Source organism: Pseudophryne corroboree, chromosome 4 (genome assembly GCF_028390025.1).
Source record: "Pseudophryne corroboree isolate aPseCor3 chromosome 4, aPseCor3.hap2, whole genome shotgun sequence".
NCBI classification, from domain to species: Eukaryota; Metazoa; Chordata; class Amphibia; order Anura; family Myobatrachidae; genus Pseudophryne; species Pseudophryne corroboree.
Window position 1 is genome coordinate 773,379,804 of NC_086447.1, and position 25,353 is coordinate 773,405,156.

General features: G+C 46.5%; 1 protein-coding gene across 2 annotated transcripts in view; it reads left to right on the forward strand.

Annotated features, from left to right (window-relative positions):
• SLC30A1 (solute carrier family 30 member 1) overlaps window positions 1-21,433 on the forward strand; it is a 47,434-nt gene extending 26,001 nt beyond the window's left edge. For both annotated transcript variants that reach the window (XM_063918255.1, XM_063918254.1), the window contains one exon: window positions 20,256-21,433. In XM_063918255.1, coding sequence (XP_063774325.1) covers window positions 20,256-21,139 — 884 coding nt within the window. In that variant the 3' untranslated portion in view covers window positions 21,140-21,433. The remainder of the gene's footprint in view (window positions 1-20,255) is intronic.
• The last annotated feature ends 3,920 nt before the right edge of the window (window positions 21,434-25,353 follow it).

Sequence of the window (25,353 nt, forward strand, 5' to 3'; positions counted from 1 at the left end):
AAGAACCTTTCAGTGGGACCTCTTGGACAAGTGGTCGGGATCGAATCTTCAGATGCATCGGCTGATAACCCTGTCTCCAAGAACCAGGGTATCTCTACTGTGGTGGCTGCAGAGTTCTCATCTTCAAGAGGGCCGCAGATTCGGCATACAGGACTGGGTCCTGGTAACCACGGATGCCAGCCTTCGAGGCTGGGGGGCAGTCACACAGGGAAGAAATTTCCAAGGACTTTGGTCAAGTCAGGAGTCGTCCCTACACATAAATATTCTGGAACTGAGGGCCATTTACAATGTCCTAAGTCTGGCAAGGCCTCTGCTTCAAAACCAGCCGGTACTGATCCAATCGGACAACATCACGGCAGTCGCCCATGTAAATCGACAGGGCGGCACGAGAAGCAGGATGGCGATGGCAGAAGCCACAAGGATTCTCCGATGGGCGGAAAATCACGTTTTAGCACTGTCAGCAGTGTTCATTCCGGGAGTGGACAACTGGGAAGCAGACTTCCTCAGCAGACGCGACCTACACCCGGGAGAGTGGGGACTTCATCCAGAAGTCTTCCAACTGTTGGTAAACCGTTGGGAAAGGCCACAGGTGGACATAATGGCGTCCCGCCTAAACAAAAAACTAGATATTGCGCCAGGTCAAGGGACCCTCAGGCAATAGCTGTGGACGCTCTAGTGACACAGTGGGTGTACCAGTCTGTTTATGTATTCCCTCCTCTGCCTCTCATACCAAAGGTACTGAGAATAATAAGAAAACGAGGAGTAAGAACGATACTCGTGGTTCCGGATTGGCCAAGAAGAGCTAGGTACCCAGAACTTCAAGAAATGATATCAGAGGACCCATGGCCTCTACCGCTCAGACAGGATCTGCTACAGCAGGGGCCCTGTCTGTTCCAAGACTTACCGCGGCTGCGTTTGACGGCATGGCGGTTGAATTCCGGATCCTGAAGGAAAAGGGCATTCCGGAGGAAGTCATTCCTACGCGGATAAAAGCCTGGAAAGAAGTAACCGCAAACCATTATCACCGTATTTGGCGAAAATATGTTGCGTGGTGTGAGGCCAGGAAGGCCCCAACAGAGGAATTTCAGCTGGGTCGTTTTCTGCACTTCCTACAGTCAGGAGTGACTATGGGCCTAAACTTGAGTTCCATTAAGGTCCATATTTCGACTCTATCGATTTTCTTCCAGAAAGAACTGGCTTCACTGCCTGGAGTTCAGACATTTGTAAAGGGAGTGCTACATATTCAGCCCCCTTTTGTGCCTCCTGTGGCACCTTGGGATCTCAACGTGGTGTTGAGTTTCTTAAAATCACATTGGTTTGAGCCACTTAAAAATGTGGAGTTGAAATATCTCACGTGGAAAGTGGTCATGTTATTGGCCTTGGCTTCGGCCAGGCGTGTGTCAGAATTGGCGGCTTTGTCATGTAAAAGCCCTTATCTGATTTTCCATATGGATAGGGCAGAATTGAGGACTCGTCCCCAGTTTCTCCCTAAGGTGGTATCAGCTTTTCACTTGAACCAACCTATTGTAGTGCCTGCGGCTACTAGGGACTTGGAAGATTCCAAGTTACTGGACGTAGTCAGGGCCTTAAAAATGTATATTTCCAGGACGGCTGGAGTCAGGAAAACTGACTCGCTTTTTATCCTGTAGGCACCCAACAAAATAGGTGCTCCTGCTTCTAAGCAGACTATTGCTCGCTGAATTTGTAGCACAATTCAGCTGGAGCATTCTGCGGCTGGATTGCTGCATCCTAAATCGGTAAAAGCCCATTCCACGAGGAAAGTGGGCTCATCTTGGGCGGCTGCCCGAGGGGTCTCGGCTTTACAACTTTGCCGAGCTGCAACTTGGTCAGGGGCAAACACGTTTGCTAAATTCTACAAATTTGATACCCTGGCTGAGGAGGACCTTGAGTTCTCTCATTCGGTGCTGCAGAGTCATCCGCACACTCTCCCGCCCGTTTGGGAGCTTTGGTATAATCCCCATGGTCCTTTCGGAGTTCCCAGCATCCACTAGGACGTTAGAGAAAATAAGATTTTACTCACCGGTAAATCTATTTCTCGTAGTCCGTAGTGGATGCTGGGCGCCCATCCCAAGTGCGGATTGTCTGCAATACTTGTACATAGTTATTGTTAACTAAAGGGTTATTGTTATGAGCCATCTGTTGAGAGGCTCAGTTATGTTTCATACTGTTAACTGGATATGGTATCACGAGTTATACGGTGTGATTGGTGTGGCTGGTATGAGTCTTACCCGGGATTCAAAATCCTTCCTTATTGTGTCAGCTCTTCCGGGCACAGTATCCTAACTGAGGCTTGGAGGAGGGTCATAGTGGGAGGAGCCAGTGCACACCAGGTAGTCTAAAAGCTTTCTTTTAGTTGTGCCCAGTCTCCTGCGGAGCCGCTATTCCCCATGGTCCTTTCGGAGTTCCCAGCATCCACTACGGTGTACGAGAAATAGATTTACCGGTGAGTAAAATCTTATTTTTTTGAAATTGCCAATTTTTTATCGGGGGAAGCCCACGCTAGTTCACACACTTCATTCAATTCTTCAGAAGGGGGAAAAATTACTGGTAGTTTTTTTCTCCCCAAACATAATACCCTTTTTTGTGGTACCTGGGGTCACCTCAGAAATGTGTAAAACATTTTTTATTGCCTCAATCATATAACGAGTGGCCCTATTGGACATTACATTAGTCTCTTCGTCGTCGACACTGGTATCAGTATCCGTGTCGACATCTGTGTCTGCCATCTGAGGTAGCGGGTGTTTTAGAGCCCCTGATGACTTTTGAGACGTCTGGGCAGGCACGGGCTGAGAAGCCGGCTGCCCCGCATTTGGCATGTCGTCAAATTTTTTATGTAAGGAGTCGACACTTTCGCGTAATTCCTTCCACAAGTCCATCCACTCCGGTGTCTGCCCCGCAGGGGGTGACAACACATTTATAGGCACCTGCTCCTCCTCCACATAAGTCTCCTCATCAAACATGCCGACACAGCCGTACCGACACACCGCACACACACAGGGAATGCTCTGACAGAAGACAGGACCCCACAAAGCCCTTTGGGGAGACAGAGAGAGAATATGCCAGCACACACCAGAGCGCTATATAAATCAGGGATTAACTAAATTATATCCCCTTATAGCTGCTATATGTATATTGCGCCTAAATTTAGTGCCCCCCCCCCTCTCTCTTTTTTTTTACCATTTTCTGTAGTGTAGACTGCAGGGGAGAGCCAGGGAGCTTCCTTCCAGCGGAGTTGTGAGGGAGAAATGGCGCCAGTGTGCTGAGGGAGATAGCTCTGCCCCTTTTTCGGCGGACTTTTCTCCTGCTTTTTTATGGATTCTGGCAGGGGTATTTATCACCTATATAGCCTCTGGGGCTATATATTGTGATATATTTGCCAGCCAAGGTGCATTTATTGCTTCTCGGGGCGCCCCCCCCCCCAGCGCCCTGCACCCTCAGTGACCGGAGTGTGAAGTGTGTATGAGGAGCAATGGCGCACAGCTGCAGTGCTGTGCGTTACCTTGGTGAAGACTGATGTCTTCTGCCGCCGATTTTCCGGATTCTTCTTGCCTCTGGCTCTGTAAGGGGGCCGGCGGCGCGGCTCCGGGACCGAACACCAATGGCCGGTTCCATGCGGTCGATCCCTCTGGAGCTAATGGTGTCCAGTAGCCAAAGAAGCCCAAGCTACCACCAGTTAGGTAGGTTCGCTTCTTCTCCCCTTAGTCCCTCGCTGCAGTGAGTCTGTTGCCAGCAGATCTCACTGTAAAATAAAAAACCTAAAATATACTTTCTCTCTAGGAGCTCAAGAGAGCACCTAGTGTGCATCCAGCTCAGCCGGGCACAGGATTCTAACTGAAGTCTTGAGGAGGGTCATAGTGGGAGGAGCCAGTGCACACCAGGTAGTCCTAAATCTTTCTTAGCTGTGCCCAGTCTCCTGCGGAGCCGCTATTCCCCATGGTCCTTACGGAGTCCCCAGCATCCACTAGGACGTCAGAGAAACAAAGATTCTATTTTCCTGACCTTAGCCGTTCTGGCTACATAAACCTTCAAAGCCCCGACTACATCCAGTGACTAGGAATCCTCCAAGTCAGTAGTAGCCACAGGCACCACAATAGGTTGGTTTTTATGAAAGGATGAAACCACTTTTGGCAGAAATTGTGGGCGGGTCCGCAATTCTGCTCTATCCGCATGGAAAACCAGATAAGGGCTTTTATGTGACAAAGCCGCCAATGCTGACACACGCCTAGCCGAAGCCAAGGCTAATAGCATGACCACCTTCCACGTGAGATATTTTACTTCCACCGTTTTGAGTGGTTCAAACCAGTGTGATTTCAGGAAACTCAACACAACGTTAAGATCCCAAGGTGCCACTGGAGGCACAAAAGGGGGCTGAATATGCAGCACTCCCTTTACAAACGTCTGAACTTCAGGCAGAGAAGCCAGTTATTTTTGAAAGAAAATGGATAAGGCCGAAATCTGAACCTTAATGGAACCCAATTTAAGGCCCAAAGTCACTCCCGACTGTAGGAAGTGAAGGAAAAGGCCCAGCTGGAATTCCTCCGTAGGGTGCATTCCTGGCCTCACACCAAGCCACATATTTTCGCCATATACGGTGATAATGTTGAGCTGTCACATCCTTCCTAGCCTCTATCGGCGTAGGAATGACCTCATCCGGAATGCCTTTTTCTGCTAGGATCCGGCGTTCAACCGCCATGCGGTAAGTCTTGGACCAGACAGGGCCCCTGTTGCACAAGTCCTGTCCTAGAGGCAGAGGCCACGGGTCCTCTGTGAGCATTTCTTGCAGATCTGGATACCAAGTCCTTCTTGGCCAATCCGGAGCAAAGAGTATTGTTCTCACTCCTCTTTTCCTTATGATTCTCAGCACCTTGGGTATGAGAGGAAGAGGAGGAAATACATAGACCGACGGGAACACCCACGGTGTCACCAGTGCGTCCACAGATATCGCCAGAGGGTCTCTTGACCTGGCGCAATATCTCTGCAGCTTTTTGTTGAGGCGGGATGCCATCATGTCCACCTGTGGCAGTTCCCACCGACTTGCAATCTGCATGAAGACTTCTTGATGAAGTCCCCACTCTCCCGGGTGGAGGTCGTGCCTGCTGAGGAAGTCTGCTTCCCAGTTGTCCACTCCCGGAATGAACACTGCTGACAGTACGCTTACGTGATTCTCCGCCCAGCGAAGAATTCTGGTGGCTTCTACCATCGCCACCCTGCTCCTTGTGCCGCCTTGGCGGTTTACATGAGCTACTGCGGTGATATTGTCTGACTGAATCAGAACCGGTTGGTCGCGAAGCAGGGACTCCGCTTGACGTAGGGCGTTGTATATGGCCCTTAGTTCCAGGATGTTGATGTGAAGGCAAGTCTCCTGACTTGACCACAGCCCTTGGAAATTTCTTCCCTGTGTGACTGCCCCCCACCCTCGGAGGCTTGCATCCGTGGTCACCAGGACCCAGTCCTGAATGCCGAATCTGCGACCTTCGAGAAGGTGAGCACTCTGCAGCCACCACAGGAGAAACACCCTGGCCATGGGGGATAAGGTGATTAACCGATGCATCTGAAGATGTGATCCGGACCACTTGTCCAGCAAGTCCCATTGGAAGGTCCTCGCATGGAACTTGCCGAAGGGAATGGCCTCGTATGATGCCACCATCCTTCCCAGGACTCGAGTGCAGTGATGCACCGACACCTGTTTTGGTTTTAATAGATTCCTGACCAGTGTCACGAGCTCCTGAGCTCTCTCTATCGGGAGATAAACCCTTTTCTGGTCTGTGTCTATGATCATGCCTAGGAGAGGCAGATGAGCTGTAGGAACCAACTGCGACTTTGGAATATATAGAATCTAGCTGTGTTGCCGTTACACTTCCAGAGAAAGTGATACGCTGTTCAGCAACTGCTCTCTTGATCTCGCTTTTATGAGGAGATCGTCCAAGTACGTGATAATAGTGACACCTTGCTTCCGCAGGAGCACCATCATTTCCGCCATTACCTTGGTGAATATTCTCGGGGCCGTGGAGAGACCAAACGGCAACGTCTGAAATTGGTAATGACAATCCCGTACCGCAATTCTTAGGTACGCCTGATGAGGTGGATAAATGGGGACATGAAGGTATGCATCCTTTATGTCCCGAGTCACCATAAAATCTCCCCCTTTCAGGCTTGCAATGACCGCTCTTAGCGATTCCATCTTGAACTTGAACCTTTTCAGGTATATGTTCAGGGATTTTAAATTCAATATGGGTCTGACCGAACCGTCTGGTTTCGGGACTACAACATGGTCGAATAATAACCCCCTCCTTGTTGAAGGAGGGGAACCTTGACCACCACCTGTTGAAGATACAATTTGTGAATTGCAGTTAACACTGTTTCCCATTCGTGGGGGGAAGCCGGCAGGGCCGTCGGTGAAGGGGCATCTCCTCAAAGTCCAGCTTGTATCCCTGAGACACAATATCTATTGCCCAGGGAGTGAACCCACTTGTGGCTGAACTTACGAAGGCTTGTCCCCACCGGGCCTAGCTCCGCCTGTGGAGCCCCAGCGACATGCGGTGGATTTTGTAGAGGCCGGGAAGGACTTCTGTTCCTGGGAACTAGCTGTGTTGTGCAGCTTCTTTCCTCTGCCCCCGCCTCTGGCAAGGAAGGACGCACCTCGGACTTTCTTGTTTCTTTGTTCGAAAGGCTGCATTTGATAATGTCGTGCTTTCCTAGGCTGTGCAGGAATATAAGGCAAAATATCAGAATTACCAGCTATAGCTGTGGAGACCAGGTCCGAGAACCCTTCTCCACACAATCCTCAGCCTTCCATATGCCTCTTAAGTTGGCATCATCTGTCCCTTGCATATTCTACAGGACACGTCAAGCAGAAATCGACATAGCTTTGACTCTAGGACCCAGTATACTCGTCTCTTTGGGCATGTTTTATATTTATATATATATATATATATATATATATATATATATATATATATATATATATATATATATATATATATATATATATATATATATATATCTATATATATCTATATATATATATCTATATATATCTATATATATATATATATATATATATATCTCTCTTAAGACAGCATCTTTAATCTCTATATCTATCTATACATATATATATATATATATCTCTCTTAAGACAGCATCTTTAATCTCTATATCTATCTATACATATCTCTTAAGACAGCATCTTTAATCTCTATCTATCTATACATATCTCTTAAGACAGCATCTTTAATCTCTATCTATCTATCTATATATATATATATATATATATATATATATATATATTTCTCTAACGTCCTAGTGGATGCTGGGGACTCCGTAAGGACCATGGGGAATAGCGGGCTCCGCAGGAGACTGGGCACTCTAAAGAAAGATTTAGTACTATCTGGTGTGCACTGGCTCCTCCCTCTATGCCCCTCCTCCAGACCTCAGTTAGAATCTGTGCCCGGCCGAGCTGGGTGCTCCTAGTGGGCTCTCCTGAGCTTGCTAGAAAAGAAAGTATTTTGTAACCTGTGTCGACATGTTTGATGAGGAAGGATACGTGGAGGCAGAACAAGTGCAGCTGAGTGTGGTGTCGCCGCCGACGGTGCCCACACCTGATTGGATGGACATGTGGAAGGTGTTAAATGATAATGTAAACTCCTTGCATAACAGATTGGATAAAACTGTAACCGGGGGACAGTCGGGGTCTCAACCCATGCCTGATCCTACAGCGCAGAGGCCGTCAGGGTCTCAAAAGCGCACACTATCCCAGATAGTTGACACAGATGTCGACACGGAATCTGACTTTCTCTATCGTCCTAGTGGATGCTGGGGTTCCTGAAAGGACCATGGGGAATAGCGGCTCCGCAGGAGACAGGGCACAAAAAGTAAAGCTTTTCCAGATCAGGTGGTGTGCACTGGCTCCTCCCCCTATGACCCTCCTCCAGACTCCAGTTAGATTTTTGTGCCCGGCCGAGAAGGGTGCAATCTAGGTGGCTCTCCTAAAGAGCTGCTTAGAAAAAGTTTAGCTTAGGTTTTTTATTTTACAGTGAGTCCTGCTGGCAACAGGATCACTGCAACGAGGGACTGAGGGGAGAAGAAGTGAACTCACCTGCGTGCAGGATGGATTGGCTTCTTGGCTACTGGACATCAGCTCCAGAGGGACGATCACAGGTACAGCCTGGATGGTCACCGGAGCCGCGCCGCCGGCCCCCTTGCAGATGCTGAAGTCAGAAGAGGTCCAGAATCGGCGGCTGAAGACTCCTGCAGTCTTCTAAAGGTAGCGCACAGCACTGCAGCTGTGCGCCATTTTCCTCTCAGCACACTTCACACGCAGTCACTGAGGGTGCAGGGCGCTGGGGGGGGGGCGCCCTGGGAGGCAAATGTAACCTATATAAAGGCTAAAAATACCTCACATATAGCCCCCAGAGGCTATATGGAGATATTTAACCCCTGCCTGGATTCACTAAATAGCGGGAGACGAGCCCGCCAAAAAAGGGGCGGGGCTATCTCCTCAGCACACGGCGCCATTTCCTCTCACAGCTCCGCTGGTCAGGACGGCTCCCAGGTCTCTCCCCTGCGCTGCACTACAGAAACAGGGTAAAACAGAGAGGGGGGGCAAATTTATGGCGATATTTTGATATATATATATAAAGCAGCTATAAGGGAGCACTTATTATAAGGCTATCCCTGTTATATATATATAGCGCTTTTGGTGTGTGCTGGCAAACTCTCCCTCTGTCTCCCCAAAGGGCTAGTGGGTCCTGTCTTCGTTAGGAGCATTCCCTGTGTGTCTGCTGTGTGTCGGTACGTGTGTGTCGACATGTATGAGGACGATATTGGTGTGGAGGCGGAGCAATTGCCAAATATGAGGATGTCACCCCCTAGGGAGTCGACACCAGAATGGATGCCTTTATTTATGGAACTACGGGATAGTGTCAACACGCTAAAGCAGTCGTTTGACGACATGAGACGGCCGGACAATCAATTAGTGCCTGTCCAGGCGACTCAAACACCGTCAGGGGCTGTGAAACGCCCTTTGCCTCAGTCGGTCGACACAGACCCAGACACAGGCACTGACTCCAGTGGTGACGGTGACGAATCAACCGTATTTTCCAGTAGGGCCACACGTTATATGATTTTGGCAATGAAGGAGGCGTTACATTTAGCTGATACTACAGGTACCACTAAACAGGGTATTATGTGGGGTGTGAAAAAACTACCTATAGTTTTTCCTGAATCAGAAGAATTAATTGACGTGAGTAATGAAGCGTGGGTTGCCCCTGATAAAAAGCTGATAATTTCAAAGAAATTATTGGCATTATACCCTTTCCCGCCAGAGGTTAGGGAGCGCTGGGAAACACCTCCTAGGGTGGACAAGGCGCTAACACGCTTATCTAAACAAGTGGCGTTACCCTCTCCTGAGACGGCCGCACTTAAAGATCCATCAGATAGGAGGATGGAAAATATCCAAAAAAGTATATACACACATGCAGGTGTTATACTACGACCAGCTATAGCGACTGCCTGGATGTGCAGTGCTGGGGTAGTTTGGTCAGAGTCCCTGATTGAAAATATTGATACCCTGGACAGGGACAATATTTTACTGTCGTTAGAACAAATAAAGGATGCATTTCTTTATATGCGTGATGCACAGAGGGATATCTGCACACTGGCATCACGGGTAAGTGCTATGTCCATTTCGGCCAGAAGAGCTTTATGGACGCGACAGTGGACAGGCGATGCGGATTCAAAACGGCATATGGAAGTTTTGCCGTATAAAGGGGAGGAGTTATTTGGAGTCGGTCTATCAGATTTGGTGGCCACGGCTACAGCCGGGAAATCCACCTTTCTACCTCAAGTCACTCCCCAACAGAAAAAGGCACCGACTTTTCAACCGCAGCCCTTTCGTTCCTTTAAAAATAAGAGAGCAAAGGGCTATTCATATCTGCCACGAGGCAGAGGTCGAGGGAAGAGACAGCAACAGGCAGCTCCTTCCCAGGAACAGAAGCCCTCCCCGGCTTCTACAAAAGCCTCAGCATGACGCTGGGGCTTCTCAAGCGGACTCGGGGACGGTGGGCGGTCGTCTCAAAAATTACAGCGCGCAGTGGGCTCACTCGCAGGTAGATCCCTGGATCCTGCAGATAATATCTCAGGGGTACAGGTTGGAATTAGAGACAGATCCACCTCGCCGTTTCCTGAAGTCTGCTTTACCAACGTCCCCCTCCGAAAGGGAGACGGTTTTGGAAGCCATTCACAAGCTGTACTCTCAGCAGGTGATAGTCAAGGTACCTCTTCTACAACAAGGGAAGGGGTATTATTCCACTCTATTTGTGGTACCGAAGCCGGATGGCTCGGTAAGGCCTATTCTAAATCTGAAGTCCTTGAACCTGTACATAAAGAAGTTCAAGTTCAAGATGGAGTCACTCAGAGCAGTGATAGCGAACCTGGAAGAAGGGGACTTACGCATCCTTCATGTCCAAGGATACCATATCTCCACGTTCCAATTTACCCCTCACACCAGGGGTACCTCAGGTTCGTTGTACAAAACTGTCACTATCAGTTTCAGACGCTGCCGTTCGGATTGTCCACGGCACCTCGGGTCTTTACAAAGGTAATGGCCGAGATGATGATTCTTCTTCGAAGAAAAGGCATATTAATTATCCCATACTTGGACGATCTCCTAATAAGGGCAAGGTCCAGAGAACAGCTAGAAATGGGATTAGCACTGTCTCAAGAAGTGCTAAAACAGCACGGGTGGATTCTGAATATTCCAAAATCCCAGTTAATGCCGACAACTCGTCTGCTGTTCCTAGGGATGATTCTGGACACGGTTCAGAAAAAGGTTTTTCTCCCGGAGGAAAAAGCCAAGGAGTTATCCGAGCTTGTCAGGAACCTCCTAAAACCAGGAAAGGTGTCTGTACATCAATGCACAAGAGTCCTGGGAAAAATGGTGGCTTCTTACGAAGCAATTCCATTCGGCAGATTCCACGCAAGAATTTTCCAAAGGGATCTGTTGGACAAATGGTCAGGGTCGCATCTTCAGATGCACCTGCGGATAACCCTGTCTCCAAGGACAAGGGTGTCTCTTCTGTGGTGGTTGCAGAGTGCTCATCTATTGGAGGGCCGCAGATTCGGCATACAGGATTGAGAACCTCTGCTTCAGGGAAAACCGGTGTTGATCCAGTCGGACAACATCACGGCAGTCGCCCATGTGAACAGACAGGGCGGCACAAGAAGCAGGAGTGCAATGGCAGAAGCTGCAAGGATTCTTCGCTGGGCAGAGAATCATGTGATAGCACTGTCAGCAGTGTTCATCCCGGGAGTGGACAACTGGGAAGCAGACTTCCTCAGCAGACACGATCTTCACCCGGGAGAGTGGGGACTTCATCCAGAAGTCTTCCACATGCTGGTAACCCGTTGGGAAAGACCAATGGTGGACATGATGGCGTCTCGCCTCAACAAAAAACTGGACAGGTATTGCGCCATGTCAAGAGATCCGCAGGCAATAGCTGTGGACGCGCTGGTAACGCCTTGGGTGTACCAGTCGGTGTATGTGTTTCCTCCTCTGCCTCTCATACCAAAAGTATTGAGAATTATACGGCAAAGAGGCGTAAGAACGATACTAGTGGTTCCGGATTGGCCAAGAAGGACTTGGTACCCGGAACTTCAAGAGATGATCACGGAAGATCCGTGGCCTCTACCTCTAAGGAGGGACCTGCTTCAGCAGGGTCCCTGTCTGTTTCAAGACTTACCGCGGCTGCGTTTGACGGCATGGCGGTTGAACGCCGGATCCTAAAGGAAAAAGGCATGCCGGAAGAAGTCATTCCTACTTTGATTAAAGCAAGGAAGGAAGTAACCGTGCAACATTATCACCGAATTTGGCGAAAATATGTTGCGTGGTGCGAAGATCGGAGTGCTCCGACGGAGGAATTTCAACTGGGTCGATTCCTACATTTCCTGCAATCAGGATTGTCTATGGGTCTCAAATTGGGATCTATTAAGGTTCAAATTTCGGCCCTGTCGATTTTCTTTCAAAAAGAATTGGCTTCAGTCCCTGAAGTCCAGACCTTTGTTAAGGGAGTGCTACATATACAGCCTCCTGTGGTGCCTCCAGTGGCACCATGGGATCTCAATGTGGTTTTGGACTTTCTAAAATCTCATTGGTTTGAACCACTAAAAAAGGTGGATTTGAAATATCTCACATGGAAAGTGACCATGCTTCTAGCCCTGGCTTCGGCCAGGAGAGTGTCAGAACTGGCAGCTTTATCTTACAAAAGCCCATATCTGATTTTCCATTCGGACAGGGCAGAACTGCGGACTCGTCCGCATTTTCTCCCTAAGGTGGTGTCAGCTTTTCATCTGAACAAGCCTATTGTAGTGCCTGCGGCTACAAGTGACTTGGAGGACTCCAAGTTACTGGACGTTGTCAGAGCATTAAAAATATATATTGCAAGGACAGCTGGAGTCAGAAAATCTGACTCGTTGTTTATATTGTATGCACCCAACAAGATGGGTGCTCCTGCGTCTAAGCAGACGATTGCTCGTTGGATCTGTAGCACAATCCAACTTGCACATTCTGTGGCAGGCCTGCCACAGCCTAAATCTGTAAAGGCCCACTCCACAAGGAAGGTGGGCTCATCTTGGGCGGCTGCCCGAGGGGTCTCGGCATTACAACTTTGCCGAGCAGCTACGTGGTCAGGGGAGAACACGTTTGTAAAATTTTACAAATTTGATACTCTGGCTAAGGAGGACCTGGAGTTCTCTCATTCGGTGCTGCAGAGTCATCCGCACTCTCCCGCCCGTTTGGGAGCTTTGGTATAATCCCCATGGTCCTTTCAGGAACCCCAGCATCCACTAGGACGATAGAGAAAATAAGATTTTACTTACCGATAAATCTATTTCTCGGAGTCCGTAGTGGATGCTGGGCGCCCATCCCAAGTGCGGATTATCTGCAATAATTGTACATAGTTATTGTTAACTAATTCGGGTTATTGTTGAAGGAAGCCATCTTTCAGAGGCTCCGCTGTTATCATACTGTTAACTGGGTTTAGATCACAAGTTGTACGGTATGATTGGTGTGGCTGGTATGAGTCTTACCCGGGATTCAAAATCCTCCCTTATTGTGTACGCTCGTCCGGGCACAGTACCTAACTGGAGTCTGGAGGAGGGTCATAGGGGGAGGAGCCAGTGCACACCACCTGATCTGGAAAAGCTTTACTTTTTGTGCCCTGTCTCCTGCGGAGCCGCTATTCCCCATGGTCCTTTCAGGAACCCCAGCATCCACTACGGACTCCGAGAAATAGATTTATCGGTAAGTAAAATCTTATTTTAGTGTCGATGACGATGAGGCAAAGTTGCAGCCTAAAATGACTAAAGCCATCCGCTACATGATTGTAGCAGTGAAGGATGTATTACGCATTTCTGAGGAAAATCCTGTTCCTGACAAGAGGATTTATATGTATGGGGAGAAAAAGCATGAAGTGACTTTTCCCCCTTCACATGAATTAAATGAATTATGTGAAAAAGCGTGGGATTCCCCTGACAGGAAGGTGATAGTTTCCAAGAGATTACTTATGGCGTATCCTTTCCCGCCAACGGACAGGTTACGCTGGGAATCCTCCCCTAGGGTAGACAAGACGTTGACACGCTTGTCCAAGAAGGTGGCCCTGCCGTCTCCGGATACGGCCGCCCTAAAGGATCCTGCGGATAGAAAGCAGGAAGCTATCCTGAAGTCGGTTTATACACATTCTGGCACACTGCTGAGTTAGATACCCTGGACAGGGACACTGTTCTACTGACCCTGGCACATATCAAGGACGCGGTCCTATATATGCGGGATGCCCAGAGGGACATTTGCCTGCTGGGCTCTAGAGTTAACGCAATGTCCATTTCTGCCAGAAGGGTCTTATGGACTCGGCAATGGACAGGGGATACCGACTCTAAAAAACACATGGTTTTACCTTTATAAGGGTGAGGAATTGTTTGGGGACGGTCTCTCGGACCTAGTTTCCACAGCTACGGCTGGGAAGTCAAATTTCTTGCCTTATGTCCCTCCACAACCTAATAGAGCACCGTATTACCAAATGCAGTCCTTTCGTTCTCAGAGGAGCAAGAAGGTCAGAGGTGCGTCCTTTCTTGCCAGAGGCAGGGGTAGAGGAAAAAAGCTGCACCATGCAGTTAGTTCCCAGGAACAAAAGTCTTCCACTAAATCCACCACATGACGCTGGGGCTCCACAGGCGGAGCCAGGAGCCGTGGGGGCGCGTCTCCGACTTTTCAGCCACCAGTGGGTTCGCTCACAGATGGATCCTTTGGCTATACAAATTGAGTCTCAGGGATACAGGCTGGAATTCGAGGTGATGCCCCCTCACCGTTGCCTAAAATCGGCCTTATTAACTTCCCCCATGGAAAGGGAGATAGTGTTGGAGGCAATTCACAAACTCTTTCTCCAGCAGGTGGTGGTAGAGGTCCCCCCCCCTTCAAAGGGGAAGGGGCTACTATTCCACTATGTTTGTGGTACCGAAACCGGACGGTTCGGTCAGACCCATTTTAAATTTAAAATCCCTGAACATTTATCTGAAGAAATTCAAGTTCAAAATGGAATCGCTCAGAGCGGTCATTGCAAGCCTGGAGGAAGGGGATTTTATGGTGTCTCTGGACATCAAGGATGCTTACTTGCACGTCCCCATTTATCCGCCTCATCAGGAGTACCTCGGGTTTGTGGTACGGGACGGTCATTACCAATTCCAGACGTTGCCGTTTGGCCTGTCCATGGCACCGAGAGTTTTTACCAAAGTGATGGCGGAAATGATGGTGCTCCTTCGGAAGCAAGGGGTTACAATTATCCCATACTTGGACGATCTCCTCATAAAGGCGAGGTCCAGGGAGCAGTTGCTGATCAGCGTAGCACACTCTCAGGAAGTGTTGCGTCAGCACGGCTGGATTCTGAACATTCCAAAGTCGCAGCTGATTCCTGCGACGCGTCTGCCCTTCCTGGGCATGATTCTGGACACAGACCAGAAGAAGGTGTTTCTCCCGGAGGAGAAGGCTCAGGAGCTCGTGACTCTGGTCAGAGACCTCCTAAAGCCAAAACAGGTGTCGGTGCATCGCTGCACGCGAGTCCTGGGAAAGATGGTGGCGTCATACGAAGCCATTCCCTTCGGCAGGTTCCATGCGAGGATCTTTCAGTGGGATCTGCTGGACAAGTGGTCCGGATCGCATCTTCAGATGCATCGGATGATCACCCTGTCCCCCAGGGCCAGGGTGTCTCTTCTGTGGTGGCTACAAGGTGCTCACCTCCTCGAGGGCCGCAGATTTGGCATACAGGACTGGGTCCTGGTTACCATGGATGCAAGCCTCCGAGGGTGGGGGGCAGTCACTCAAGGAAGAAACTTCCAAGGGTTGTGGTCAAGTCAGGAGACTTGTCTGCACATCAATATCCTGGAACTAAGGGCCATATACAATGCCCTGAGTCAAGCGGAGCCTCTGCTTCGAAACCAACCAGTGCTGATTCAGTCAGACAACATCACGGCAGTGGCCCATGTAAACCGCCAGGGCGGCACAAGAAGCAGGGTGGCAATGGCAGAAGCCACCAGGATTCTTCGGTGGGCGGAGAATCACGTACTAGCAGTGTTCATTCCGGGAGTGGACAACTGGGAAGCAGACTTCCTCAGCAGACACGACCTCCACCCGGGAGAGTGGGGACTTCATCAAGAAGTCTTCACGCAGATTGCAAATCGATGGGAACTGCCACAGGTGGACATGATGGCGTCCCGTCTCAACAAAAAGCTAAAAAGATATTGCGCCAGGTCAAGGGACCCTCAGGCGATAGCTGTGGACGCACTAGTAACACCGTGGGTGTTCCAGTCGGTCTACGTGTTTCCTCCTCTTCCTCTCATACCAAAGGTGCTGAGAATTGTAAGAAAAAGAGGAGTGAGAACAATACTCATTGTTCCGGATTGGCCAAGAAGGACTTGGTACCCGGAATTGCAAGAAATGCTCACAGAGGACCCATGGCCTCTGCCTCTCAGACAGGATCTGTTACAACAAGGGCCCTGTCTGTTCCAAGACTTACCGCGGCTGCGTTTGACGGCATGGCGGTTGAACACCGGATCCTAGCAGAAAAGGGCATTCCGGAAGCAGTTATTCCTACGCTGATAAAGGCTAGGAAGGACGTGACAGCTAAACATTATCACCGTATATGGCGAAAATATGTTGCTTGGTGTGAGGCCAGGAAGGCCCCTACAGAGGAATTCCAGCTGGGTCGATTCCTGCACTTCCTACAGTCAGGTGTGACTGGGCCTAAAATTAGGGTCCATAAAGGTCCAGATTTCGGCCCTATCCATTTTCTTTCAAAAAGAACTGGCTTCACTGCCTGAGGTTCAGACGTTTGTTAAGGGAGTGCTGCATATTCAGCCTCCTTTTGTGCCACCAGTGGCACCTTGGGATCTTAACGTGATCTTGGCTTTCCTGAAATCCCACTGGTTTGAGCCACTTAAGACGGTGGAGCTAAAGTATCTCACGTGGAAAGTGGTCATGCTGTTGGCCCTAGCCTCAGCTAGGCGTGTGTCAGAATTGGCGGCTTTGTCATGTAGAAGCCCCTATCTGGTTTTCCATATGGACAGGGCAGAATTGCGAACTCGTCCGCAGTTTCTGCCAAAGGTGGTGTCATCTTTTCATCTGAACCAACCCATTGTGGTGCCTGCGGCTACTCGTGACTTGGAGGTTTCCAAGTTGCTTGATGTAGTCAGGGCTTTGAGGATCTATGTTGCCAGGACGGCTGGAGTCAGGAAGACTGACTCGCTGTTTATCCTGTATGCATCCAACAAGCTCCTGCTTCAAAGCAAACCATTGCTCGCAGGATCTGTAATACGATTCAGCAGGCTCATTCTGCGGCTGGATTGCCGCATCCAAAATCAGTAAAAGCCCATTCCACAAGGAAGGTGGGCTCTTCTTGGGCGGCTGCCCGAGGGGTCTCGGCATTACAGCTTTGCCGAGCTGTTACTTGGTCGGGTTCAAACACATTTGCAAAGTTCTACAAGTTTGATACCCTGGCTGAGGAGGACTTGGTGTTTGCCCATTCGGTGCTGCAGAGTCATCCGCACTCTCCCGCCCGTTTGGGAGCTTTGGTATAATCCCCATGGTCCTTACGGAGTCCCCAGCATCCACTAGGACGTTAGAGAAAATAAGAATTTACCGGTAATTCTATTTCTCGTAGTCCGTAGTGGATGCTGGGCGCCCGTCCCAAGTGCGGACTTTCTGCAATACGTGTATATAGTTATTGCTTAATAAAGGGTTATGTTATGTTGGCATCCATTGGTTGATGCTCTGTTGGTTATTCATACTGTTAACTTGGTAAGTTTATCACAAGTTATACGGTGTGATTGGTGTGGCTGGTATGAGTCTTACCCGGGATTCCAAAATCCTTTCCTTGTAATGTCAGCTCTTCCGGGCACAGTTTCCTTAACTGAGGTCTGGAGGAGGGGCATAGAGGGAGGAGCCAGTGCACACCAGATAGTACAAAATCTTTCTTTAGAGTGCCCAGTCTCCTGCGGAGCCTGCTATTCCCCATGGTCCTTACGGAGTCCCCAGCATCCACTACGGACTACGAGAAATAGAATTACCGGTAAGTAAATTCTTAAAATATATATATATATATATATATATATATATATATATATATATATATATATATATATATATATATATATATATATATATATATATATATATATATATATATATATATAATATTGATAAGGTACCTGTCCACGCTGCCACAGCGCTATAAACCCATGCCGACACAATCGCCGGTCTGAGTAGTGTACCAGAATGTGCATGCTATCTGCAGGATCCCTGAGAATAGCTGTTACGTCAGGGCTACCTTTTGGGCAAACGTGACACCCTAGGGGAAGATTCCCATCATATCCTGGCCCTAGTGGGGAAAGGATACTGCCTGAGAATTCTTTGTGGGAAACTGCAGTCTCTTGTCTGGAGATTCCCGCTCTTTTTCCTCATGAGAGGAGGGAAATTTACCTCAGCTTTCTTCCCCTTAAACATGTGTACCCTTGTGTCAGGGACAGATGAGTCATCAGTGATATGCAAATCATCTTTTATTACAATAATCATATATTGAATACTTTTCTGCCATTTTGGCTGTAACTTTGCATTATCGTAGTCGACACTGGAGTCAGACTCCGTGTCGATATCAGTGTCTATTATTTTGGATAGTGAGCATTGAGAGACTCTGAAGGTCTCTGCAACATAGGGACAGACATGGGTAGATTTCCTGTCTGTTCTCTAATCTTTTGTGCAATAAATTCACCTTAGCACTTAATTACACATCCAAACAGGTGTCGGCGTTGTCGACTGAGACACCCTCTCACACACATATTTGCTCCATCTCCTCCTTAGGGGAGCCTTTTACCTCAGACATGTCGACACACACGTACCGAAACACCACACACTCAGGGAATGCTCATCTGAAGACAATTACCCCATAAGGCCCTTTGGAGAGACAGAGAGAGAGAGAGTATGCCAGCACACACCCCAGCGCTATTAACCCAGGAATAACACAGTAACTTAATGTTAACCCAGTAGCTGCTGTTTATATTGATTTTTGCGCCTAATTATGTGCCCCCCCCCCCCCACTCTTTTTACCCTCTTCTACCGTGTATCTGCAGGGAAGAGGCTGGGGAGCTTCCTCTCAGCGGTGCTGTTGAGAAAAAACATGGCGCTGGTGAGTGCTGAGGAAGAAGCCCCGCCCTATCGACGGCGGGCTTCTGTCCTGCTTTCATGTACAATTTTGGCGGGGGCTCATACATATATACAGTGCCCAACTGTATATTATGCAAACTTTTGCCAAAGAGGTCTCTAATTGCTGCCCAGGGCGCCCCGTCTGCGCCCTGCACCCTTACAGTGACCGGAGTATGTGGGTGTAGTGTGGGAGCAATGGCGCACAGCTGCAGTGCTGTGCGCTACCTCATATGAAGACTGGAGTCTTCTGCCGCCGATTTCGAAGTCTTCTTGCTTCTGTCTTCCGGCTCTGCGAGGGGGACGGCGGCGCGGCTCCGCCGGGATCGGACGACAAAGGGTGAGATCCTGTGTACGATCCCTCTGGAGCTAATAGGTTCTGCTTCTTCTTAGGCTACTGGACACCATCTGCAGAGAGTAGGGCTGCTTCTCTCAGCTCAGTCCCACGATGCAGGAAGTCTGTTACCAGCAGAGCTCCCTGAAAATAAAAAACCTAACAAAATACTTACTTATAGCAAGCTCAGGAGAGCTCACTAAGTAGCACCCAGCTCGTCCGGGCACAGATTCAAACTGAGGTCTGCAGGAGGGACATAGAGGGAGGAGCCAGAGCACACCAGTATCCAAATTCTTTCTTAAAGTGCCCATGTCTCCTGCGGAGCCCGTCTATTCCTCATGGTCCTTACGGAGTCCCCAGCATCCACTAGGACGTTAGAGAAAGAAACGGTTATTCCTTATAAAGGTTCAGTAAGAGATATGATTGATATCCTGCACACCTTTCAGCTTGGCCTGCTGTCGACATACATTAGTTTAGGGACATATATTCATCAAGCACCAAAAAGGCTTAAGTTTTCTGAGCTTGACAGCAGGAACCTTCACCACCTACAGATGGTGCTGATTCCTGGCTTGCGAAAAGTCTGCCCCTGTTTGGTTCCCTCAACAGGAAGTTGTGCATATGTGAACACCCTGCCAAGTCAGACTTGGGCGCGCTAAGTATCGCTGCTACTAACGGATCAGCTGTCTCCGCACCGGAGCAATGTTGCATTGCCCTGATTTTGTATCCACCGCTGCTACTTATAGTGAGTTGGATGCTAGACCCCCCCTCCGATAATGAACAAGCTCCCGTGTCATTTTGTAGTTATAATGTAACTGCAGAACTGCTACTGTCATCTAAAGAAAATATAGATTTGTGGTTTTGAGTTCTCTCTTCTTACAGTTTCGTTAGGTCGTGGATTTTGCTTAGTTATACATTTGTTGGTCCGTACTTCTAGTTGCTGATGCTCATAGGGTTTCCTGTCCTTATCCCCACATACATATCAGCAAAATTATTCTTCTGTGTTCGGGAACTTAGTGAAGGCATGTAAATCCAAAAACTGCCATTTAATTACTGATGGGGTTTGACTATGTAAGTGTTTAATAAACCCTTTTCATTTTTTTCCTTTTTCTCTCCCTCCCCTCCCTCCCCCCCCCCCCCCTCCCCCCTCCTTCCTTCCCTCAACAGATGCTTTGGTAGAGACCCCAATAGAAGAGCGGTTGAATGGCGACATTGTCCAAAATAGTGTGACAGAAATACATGAGGATGGTACTCAACTGAACATGCGAGGAGTCTTCCTACACGTGCTTGGTGATGCCTTGGGCTCTGTTATTGTAGTTTTTAATGCTTTAGTTTTTTATTTTGTCTTCAACCCTTGTCCATCTGAGGACAATTGCATCAACCCGTGTGTTCATGACCATTGCGCCGACCATGCGGAGGTAAATCATACCTCTCCAGCTCTGAACAGCAGCGCAGAACAACCGGAAATAAAGATTGCAGGACCTTGCTGGGTATTGTATCTAGATCCCTCTTTATGTGTTATAATGGTATGCATATTGCTATATACAACATATCCACTTCTCAAGGAGTCTGCACTCATACTTCTCCAAACTGTTCCTAAACAAATTGATATTTACTCCTTAAAACAAAAGCTCGGGAACCTGGAAGGTGTCGAAGCCGTTCACGAGCTGCACATCTGGCAGTTGGCTGAAAGCCGAATCATAGCCACGGCACACATAAAATGCCATGATCCCACCGCTTATATGGATGTGGCCAAGCGTATTAAAGACTTCTTCCATGATGAAGGAATCCATGCTACAACTATCCAACCTGAATTTTCCAGTGTGGAATCTGAGTCTAGAATTTCTCTCTGTGAACTGTCCTGCAGAACTCAGTGCGCCCCAAAGCAGTGCTGTGGGAGCTCGGAAAAGAATGCTTTGGGGAAAAAGTCTGGCTGTGGAGCAGCAGCCTTAGGAATGATTAGTGAATCTCCTGAGCATAAAACCAAGAGAACTAATGCTTCTGAGAAGCCTATTAATGAACTGAAGATAGATGTGGACTCTACTGTTTGAATAGCTCCAGCATTTAAGAAGATAACAACATCAAAATGATGGTTCGAGCTGGGGGAAGACTCATTGACGTTGATCCCTAGTAATTTATTTCCTGAACTCAGTTTGGCAATATTGATTAGCACGACTGTAGAGAAATAGATTAGTTTCAGGATGCTTTATGTTAAAAATTCCACTTTTTGCAACTAAAATGTTTGTGTAGTCTTTGATTCTGTAGATAGTCTTCAATTTGTCAATGTTACATTTTATTTTTCTTTTATTGGCCAAAACATTTTATTGAAACAGCGTTTGCAACAAGACTGTGTAAACTTTGTTTTTGTTTAATATTGTTCCTGTTGGTGTTGAAGAGATCCTTTAGTCAGACAGCAGTTGATTCAACACTTGGCAAGAGATGTACAAAAAGCTTTGTTTAAAATCTCAGCTAATTCCTTTTGTCTCGAGATGATCGTAACATCTGCTAACACAGCACTTTTATAACGGTTACGACATCTATAAAGGTAACTTTTCATTTAGACTATGGTTATGGCAAAATATGGGTAACATTAACTTCTCTATGGCTTCAGCAACAAAATTACATAATGCACTTTGCTTTAAAAATGAGTGACTGTCCCCCTTCTGACCTGTTGAGTGCACCTAATTATGCAGAAACAGCATTGAAACGAAATTGCACTTTTATTGTTTCCATGTGTTCCAATCTCTAATCTCTTGTTTGCACGTTGGTACTGAGAATTGCAGAGTACTGATAATGTGTGAGCTATGAAGTGTCATCATTTGGGCTGCTAACCACTTACATTCAATTGCTACACTCTCTTTTCTTTTTCTTTTGTGGTCGCAAACTCATATATGTTGCCAAAGGAAGTTTTAAGTGAAGCGGTCAGTGATTGGTAAAGGCAGCCATGTTGTAGACTGTAAAGTATTCCTGAGACTGTAACCTATCACTCACTATACATCATCAGATAAATTGTTATTACTACTTATACATTTAATGTGAACTTATTGGGGTATGAGGCACAAAGATCCTAGTACCAAAGTCACTAGTTCCTAATGAGTTGATAGGATAAGTATGAGATCAGGCTACAAAATGGCTTCCACCACTGTGCACCCACTTTAAAAGAGAATTTCATGAATGTAATAGACAATGTGTTGGCAGCAGCACATTTGTGATTTGAAACCTTTACAGCAGTGTTTATTTTTGCCTTTTTTTTTTTTTTTTTTTTTTTTTTAAACTGTCCCTTTGGACTTGAATGACTACTTGAGTAGTACCTGCTTAGAACAACTGAACTACAGCTGTTAGTCTACTTTAAATCTCCTTTCTATGAATCCCTGAACTATTCTGGAAAAGCTGTATTTGACTTTCTTTTTATATTCCATAAGTATGTGATATTTTACCCGGTCACAACCACTTTTTTTTTCCTCTATCTGCCCTACAGATTGTATTTTGCTTTTATCGTTTTTACAGGCTTCCTATTTAGTCATTACTCGCAAAACATGCTGCTTTTTTTTTTTTCTAGGACCTATCAAACAAAGGGAGTGTATTGCATACTTTTTTTGCTGGTTATGTGCTAGTGACTTAAATTACACTTATTTTCTACTGCAGTATTGGAAACGCACTTGTAGAGAAGAGCGTGCACTTTGTTGCCATGGTGAATTGCAACTTCACTAAAGGGATCTTGCTATTTAGAATGTTTTTTTTGGATAGTTAGAATATTCCCACGTGCTGTGCTAATTGGAGCACAAAGTGATTGTGGAGACACAGGGATTATGGGCTCTAGTGCCTGCATCCGTCTGCTATTCGCACAATCTCCAGTCAAATCTGTGGGGAAACCCCAAATGCTGTAAAATTGGATAGTAATCCATATTACTGTGTGAAATTTACAGCAATTTGCTCATGTCGCATACTGAAAAACTCCAAGGCAGAGCCATAGGATTCACCTGAAGCAATATACATTTTACAGTGTTGTTTCTTTTATTTTATTTGATTCCATGAAAGATGTTGTGTTCAAAAGCGAAATATCATCTGTCATTGATTTAAGCCATTTAAATGTAATAATGCATGCCACGGTTGCAATATTATATAGAAATGAGTTGGGAATTGGCTGAATCCTACAAGACCATTTTGAAGCATCCCTAATAGAGACTCCTCTGGTGTCTATTCTAATTCGTGAGGTTTTATCAGATTCTTAATGTTGTGCAACAGCAAACAGCATGCAATTCTTAATAGTGACTTTGTAGCTTAAGGAAACAATCCATTCCATGCTAAATTCACATCCTGTAATAAATTATTTTAATATTCACACAATTTGCAAGCTTTTTAATGTTGAAGGTACCGTAACGGGCAAATGTTTGCAGCCAACCATCACCCATAACTGAATTGGCCACGAAGTTCCTACTTCTAACTCATTATTACGAGCTATTACGTTCTAAACCCTGCATTTGGTTTGAACATGAAGCTTGAACTAATTAGTTTACTTGAAGAAGAATTTAGGAATTTATCCAAACTGAGAATGTGTGTAAGCTTGCTCTAGTTATACCATTTTGTTAAATTTGTGGTCACAGTTTTTGCTTGCTCCTTTTAAGAAGAGATTTGTCATCACAACATTTACAAAAAGTTGGAGGAAAAATGCAGCACTGTTGAGGGGACTTGATGGCACGTTCTAGTGAAGGGGAAACTTCTCCATCCCATGAGTTCAGGTCCGTTTTGAAGGTGCCCTTAGACTGTATGTTGATTTATGGCTTGTGAGTTCTAGGCTGCTATTACTTTAAAACTGCATTAGGCCACTACGTAGTGGTCGGGTTAACTTTCCTGCCTGTGAAAAACAAAATCTAAACGCATTGAAAGCACTATGGGTCATTTGATATAAAACTATTACTTGTTTGGCATCTATCTCTTCAATGTCTACTTACACAATAAAGATTATAGTAGAGTCTTAACCTATGTACCACAATCAATATGTAGGTGTTTTTTTTTTTTTTTTTTAAAAAAGCTCACGATTGTGCCAAGGTAATACAATCCAATACATCAGTAAGAACCTACTATTTATTTCATTTTATTTTTTTAATACATTACTTGATTATCCTCACCTGCTTTGCTGCAGAATTGCCCTGAGTGGCTTGCTTGGCTCATGTACAAGGATAGGGCTAGTCCTATCACCATAACAAATGGCTGAGTTACTTATGGAATCTCATACTCTGTGGAGGTTCAGGTGTCTGTCGTGGATCAGGGCATTATTCATATTATCCATTCTATCTAATGTACCAACATATTACAAGGAAGGCTACACAAAGATCGGTAGGGCTGTATTAACTCCACATAGATACTTTAGCTGCAGCAATTCTAACCACTAGTCCATTTTGTAAAAGTGATGTGATAGCTTGTCAGCTTAGCACACAAACGCAATCAAAATAAAGACTGAACAAAGTATATTACAGGTTGAGTATCCCATATCCAAATATTCCGAAATACGGAATATTCTGAAATACAGACTTTTTTGAGTGAGACTGAGATAGTGAAACCTTTGTTTTTTGATGGCTCAATGTACACAAACTTTGTTTAATACTCAAAAGTTATTAAAAATATTGTATTAAATGACCTTCAGGCTGTGTGTATATGAAACATAAATGAATTGTGTGAATGTACACACTTTGTTTAATGCACAAAGTTATAAAAAAAATATTGGCTAAAATTACCTTCAGGCTGTGTGTATAAGGTGTATATGTAACATACATGCATTCTGTGCTAAGATTTAGGTCCCATCACCATAATATCTCATTATGGTATGCAATTATTCCAAAATACGGAAAAATCCGATATCCAAAATTCCTCTGGTCCCAAGCATTTTGGATAAGGGAGACTCAACCTGTACCACCATAAACCATATTTAAGTTTTGTGAGTCATTTGTTGTATAGACCCGCTGTCTTTTAATGGCAAATAATTAACATTAATGGCAAATGGAGCCTGTTTACTAGTGTAGACAGTGCAGGGAGCATTTTTGAGACCAAAAACCGATGCCTGTAATGTCTAAGTACTTAGTGCCCTGCCAACTAACACAGTGTCCGCAGCAGTGTTATAGGCAAAAACCAGTGCATGAGGATAAGTAGCCCTTTTATGAGCACAATCGCCACCAATGTAAATGGTTTTGTGGTGCATTCTCAAGAATATTAGTTCTACTCCTAAAATGGCTGCTGCCTCAGTGTATAGATTATGGGTATGGAAATC